Raw genomic sequence first — 6,261 nt, forward strand, 5'->3', positions numbered from 1 at the left:
CAGCCTTGGAGGAGATTATGTTGAGAAATAAAAAAAAAAATTCTTAAAAACGTTGTTTTTCTTGGTCAGGCCGGAAACTTATCAATCCACCCTCGTAATTATGTATTTAAAAACAATCATCTAGCTTGTGCAACTTCTAAATATTAACAAATTGTTATTTTATTAAAAAATAATTTTTTTGGTCGATAAGCGAACGAGTAAGGCCGTTTTGAACGTTAAAATTGGATAATTATTTTGTTTGCACCACCATAATACACTTGTCTTGACCTTCTCTTGAAATACGAATATAAAAATAAAATAAAATTGAATATAATTGAATTTAATTGATTATCATAAAATTTAAAATGGAAACTTTAAACATTGTGATATACAAGAAACTATGTGAAATAACAGCGTGGGTAACCTGCAGGTCATATCAATATTCTTTTAATCAGTGTTGTCCCAAGTCACAAGCCGTTTAAAAATAATTAATTGGGCACAACTTATGACGATTCTTAGCGATCAAAAGTTCTATCATTCTAAATTGTTGCCAGTTATGTCAGTTATTTCCAATCCGATTTAATTGAGTGAATGCACCTGCCTGCGATGCGGCGTTTGCCGTTTTCATTCGTAACACACACTGCACGCATGAGCTTGTAGGTAGGAAATTAAATTCTTGATCATTAAGAAAAAATTGCAAAGATAAAAAAATCAAATATTTCTATAGGTGTACCAAACAAAAGAGTCATGGTCCGTGGCTAATCATATATAAAACGGGTTCATACAAGACAAAGTTTAAAAACACATAGTAATAATAATCACAAGTTATACAGTTGCGAGACTATTTTAACAGCAAACGAGACGTTGCGATTCAAACCACTATCAGTAAAGCGGATTTTGACTACACGCTCTTCAATTTTTCCAAAAATATGGCCTTGAATATTAGGACATAACCATAGAAGAATTCCATATACAATGGAGGCAGAAGGCTATCAACGAGCACCCCAAAACGTTAGATCAACATGAAGTGGATAGTTAGGCATCCAATATTTGCTTGAGAAAGGGTGTTTTGTATTCAGAGACTGAAAAATTCGTCATTGCGATACAGAGCAACGTTGTGAGCACCATAAATGATTGCAAACACGTATCATATCAAGACGTGGTTGACCGCTGCCGATTATGTGGAGATACCAACGAATCCATCGAGCGCATTATTTATGGCTGTCGCGTAATGGTTCAGAGAGAATATACGCAAAGACATAATGATTTAGCAGGCATTATACAACAACAAATTGGCCTAAACCTAAGGTTCTTGAAAGAATAGATGCCTTTCTATAGATGCATTCCAATGCCTGTTTTAGAAAGTGAAGATTACATCTTTTATTGGGATGTTTCTATCCAAACGGATCATTTCATACGAGCAAAACGACCTTACATAGTGATGCGACAAAAAAAGGTGAAAGAGTCTACATCATCGTAATTGTTTGTCGACTTAACCGAAATTTGCAGTCAACCAATACAACCAAGATCCATAAGTACAGCAACTTCAGACATGAAGTTAAGACCGTATGAAGAAATGTGAATCATGGATCTATTCATCCTATTGTGATTTTGGCTACAGGCAATGTGCACGCAAGATGAACTGAATATCTTGAATATTTAGTAGTCAAGAGGGTATTGGCCGCAGCTCAGAAGGCAGTTTTATTAAACACCGGACACCTGACGCTTGCGGCCGCTGTTTGAGTATGGCAGCGGTAAGGTACGCACTCTAAGCTACACCATGCTTCTACTTGTATACCTAGAACATAATCGCAGAAGGTTTCAAGCATTGTATAAAATTCACTTATAACATCCTCACCTCATCAGTTACTTGATTTAGTCGGTGGAAATGATATAAAACCGGGTTCATCCGAGTGAAAGTTTGAAAAAAAAATCGCTGCTTAATATTCGTGCTGTTAACAGAAAATAATTTTTATTCAATATCTATCTTCGAATATTAAATATCCTATTAATTATATTTAATCAGATATTTCACGAATTTAGAAGATTGCAATTATTCGTCTTGTCCATGATTCTTTGCTAGTTGAAATTACATTAGGTAAACATGGATTACTAGATTTCTAGCATTTGATCATAGATTTTGAATCTGTTCGTTAATTACACTTTTATCTCCTTGTTTACTTTGATTATTATTACCCACCATCTGAAATTAGTAGCAGAAAAAGAGCCCTTATGGCCGTTTCAACTATAGGAGATATTTGCGTTTTTCTAAGTCAGGGTCAACAATTATTGTTTTTGCGTTTGGGTAGTGGGTGATACGAGGACCTATACTCGTGCTGTTGGCACATTATAACCTTGGTACCTTGTCCCGAAAGCCAGCAGAAGTTTTAGGCTGAAAATGTCAGAAACATCAGAACCCTTTTTATAGGGACCTACACAAATGATGTGTTAAACCCATAATTTTTGTATTTAAGCCCAAAAAACCCCTGTATACAATTTTCAAAAAATCCAGTAAAATTTTTATGTCGAAGTGCACTATACGTAATCCGCTACTTTACAAATATGGTTGATCCACTTTTTTGTCGATAGTTAAAAAATATTTAATTTCCCTAAACTCATTTTATAACGAAATAGTTAAAATTGAAACTTTTTTGCGTAGCATGAGCTTATTAGTTAAAAAATTTTAATAATTGATTTCTGATAATTGCTGGACTATTTTTCGAAAAAAGTTTTCATGAAAATCAGAATCGTTTTAAAAATTTTGGGCAATTATCACTTTAAAATTGTTTAGTTTTTCTTTCTTTGTAATTTAAAATAATTTAAATGTTTTAATAGTCCCATAATAATCTGGGGCAATCATTTATTTTTAAAGTTATAGTTTTTACTAATTAGATTTATTATGCTTTTATTTGTTACAGCTATGCAACGAGTTACGTGTTACAAAGACAAAGTGGTGTCGCATTTGAGGCTCTTTACACGGCCGGTAGGCGTGGACGCTCTGGTGAAGACTGCAGGACGCTTTTTATGGATTGTAATGCTGTTTGAAGATTTACTCCACACTCATTCTTTGTAGATGAACAAATTGAAAAGACTTTAAAATTTATCTTTAAGTAGGTTGTTCATTTCATTTTTGAGAGAATAGGTATCAGTCGTCTATTACAGTTTGTCTATACTGCTCTAATTATAAAATCGACTGCTACTATTGAGAAAGTAGTAAATCGCAATTGCTGTTAATCAAAACCCAATTCGTGCCCTTTATACTAAGTAAGTATACATTTGTATATTCTTATTATAGAGGGCACGCGTTGCTCTTTTGTTAAGAGCTATGCCGATTTATTAATTTATTAATAGAATCAGTCAAAGTGAGTGTTTATATTTAAACAATCTAAGTAAAAATGTTTCGTTCCGGAATCATAATATTAGATTATTTTCACGAATTTGGGGTCAAATTCATGAATTATTTTGTTGCATAATATTAAATTATATTCATTAGATGATTGCAGAATATTGAATACAAATTAATTTGAAGAGTGATTCAAATTTTTCTGACTTCTGATTTCTCTTGTATATATAATAATAAAATCTTTTATTTAAACCTTTCACCTAGAAATATATATTTGTTCAAATACTTATTCACTATTTATTATCAAGGTTTCAATTCTTTTCTAATGATTATGTTTCTGCGTAGAAACGGTCGTCATATTCCTTAATTTTGATCAATTTAATTTTATTAACATGGTATGAGGTGTCTAGATATAAAACATGTTTCTGACTATTTTTTAAGTCCATATAATGAACTTTTTTACCTTTTGACCCCGTTTTCGTAAAAAACTGATAATTTTGAATAATTTTACTCAATGGATTTGTAACACACGTATAAAATGCTGTATGAATCCGATATATTTGTTTATATTTATGGGCTTAATAGATCGTAAATCAGGCTGAAATTGGGTTATTTTTATATGCAGAATAATAATTTGACCAAGCACACATACGAATATTAGCTACATGTTACTGAAACTCCATGAAAATGATTTTACCATACAAATTGCTATACCTACCAATGTTGGGAATATTTCTAAAAAATAGGAACACTTTACAAGTTACGGTTACTTTTTCGGAAAAGTAACTTCTTATCGTTACAGTTAGAGACACCGACTTAACCTAATTTAGCGACCGTTTAAAAAATACTTTTTTATGCAGAAACGAATGTCGGTTTTTATTAAATGAATCTTATGTATTCAAATAATAGATTTTAATTGTCGGTATGCTGGTCCAAAAAATCTCTTTATTAATACACGTTTCGCCCTTAGGCGGAGGGTCTCTTCACTAAAATACAACTATGTACATAGCCATGTAATAATTCGATGGAGATAGTCCTTATTAACTTTATGGAGTGAACCATGTCAAGTCAATGAAATAAAAACTGTTTGTTTATGATATAATTGTCAAATTAGTAAAAGTTAAAATAGCTAAAAAATAAGAAGTTAAAAAGATATGTTGGCTTCCATGTTGGCCTTATAAGAATGTTATACTTCGTCATGGCGGCCTACGAAACAATAATGTGATGGCCCACCAATGTTTATTGTTAATATAACATTCTTATAAAACCAACATGGAAGCCAACATATCTTTTTAACTTCTTAATTTTTAGCTATTTTAATTTTTACTAATTTGACAATCCGCTCTCCCTTTTTAAATTTCTCTTCAAATTATTAACACTTTTTTTTAATTGATGAATTTTCTCATTATACTTATTTATAATTATAACTTATATACTGATATACAATTTTCTAGTTGAATTCAAAAATGTTGTCTTTTTTGGCGTATCTCATTCCATTTACGAGAAACGTTCTATTAATTCCAATTTTAAGCATTAAAAAACAAAAGTTAGATATCTGAAGTCATCGAAACCCATAGATTCCCAATTATTATGTTTTAGGCTGTTAACTATGAAATTAAAAAAAATCTACTACTAAATCTTAATCCGAAAGCTTAACAAAGGACCCTTGAGTGTCGGCTACTCTATTGAGATAGCCTCTCTGCTTGTTATTTATGATCGAATTCTTATTTCAATTTCGGAAAGGATATTTTAAAGCCTTCAGACCATTTAAACGAGCTTCCTGGACCTTTAAAAATATCTACCTGAGTACCTGCGGAGAATTTCTTTGAGATTCTTTGACCTAAAGAATTTTTAGTATATACTCAAAGATTCTTTTCGGTAGGACCAGTATACCGACAATTTAAGATCTATTATTTGAATTTTTTACCTAGTCGACACTCACTAACATCAACTAATCTAATGAATTAGTGATACGAGTTATAGACTTATTAAAAATACAATAAAAGTCAAACTAAAATTTGAACTAAATTAAGTTACAGACTGCTTGTTTTAAAACATATCTAAGTTACATTAGATTTTACTGTAATTGTATATTTTTAACACAGATTATAACTTATGACTTCTTGATTCCCAACGTTGGTGTGAATAATATTTGAAGCAATCAAATTTAGGTAAATTGAAAGTCAGATTTGAGAACAAATAATATTAATGCTCCACATAACACTATCTTATTGTATCCAGAAGCCCTATTACCTAAGGTTCTCATAATAATTGATGTATGTTGTGATTACAGAATATGCATTGTTATAATTATTGGCATTTATGTTTAATAATTTTGTACATAATAATTTAAATTTATAGATAAGCTAACAAAATTTTGATTTAAATTATAATAGAATATAAGTATACGTCATTTTAATACTTGTAAAGTTCATGACGATTATTATTTTCCTTTGTGTTTAAAAAACATAATTAACATTATTTAAAAAAAAATAAAGGATAAATAGGTCAAATATTTTTGTGTGTATTATTCTGGGAAACATGAATCAAATGTTTGCATAGAATGACATTTCTTAGCTGAAAATTTAGTCTCGTGCACAGTTTCATGTTAACGAATCTTTTCAGGATCCCTCAAAATTTATGCTCCCACATCAACCTGTACTAATAAAGAAATTATTGGTATTCTTTTAGGAGTCTTATCAGGGATCCGGCCGGGTCTCGGCCGGATAACCCTGTTCCAGCCGGGCGCTGGTCGGGAAATACGCCCGGGATCCGGCTAAAAACGTCACGGTAAACTGGTCGCATTGCGGCTTGAATATCGGTCGGGTAATTCGGCCACAAAGCGGTTAAAAAATATTGCCTAAGGCGAAAAATTGGTAACTTTTTTTGTCTTTTAAGACTCATCGTAAAGAATACGGTGAACTTTAAAGGTAAAATCA

General features: G+C 31.5%; 1 protein-coding gene across 3 annotated transcripts in view; it reads left to right on the forward strand.

The window, feature by feature from the left end:
- LOC117174959 overlaps positions 1 to 4,662 on the forward strand; it is a 65,392-nt gene extending 60,730 nt beyond the window's left edge. For all 3 annotated transcript variants that reach the window (XM_033364432.1, XM_033364429.1, XM_033364430.1), the window contains exon 6: positions 2,898 to 4,662. In XM_033364432.1, coding sequence (XP_033220323.1) covers positions 2,898 to 3,024 — 127 coding nt within the window. In that variant the 3' untranslated portion in view covers positions 3,025 to 4,662. The remainder of the gene's footprint in view (positions 1 to 2,897) is intronic.
- Positions 4,663 to 6,261: the final 1,599 nt, after the last annotated feature.

The sequence above is a fragment of the Belonocnema kinseyi genome, chromosome 6 (assembly GCF_010883055.1).
Source record: "Belonocnema kinseyi isolate 2016_QV_RU_SX_M_011 chromosome 6, B_treatae_v1, whole genome shotgun sequence".
Taxonomy (NCBI): Eukaryota; Metazoa; Arthropoda; class Insecta; order Hymenoptera; family Cynipidae; genus Belonocnema; species Belonocnema kinseyi.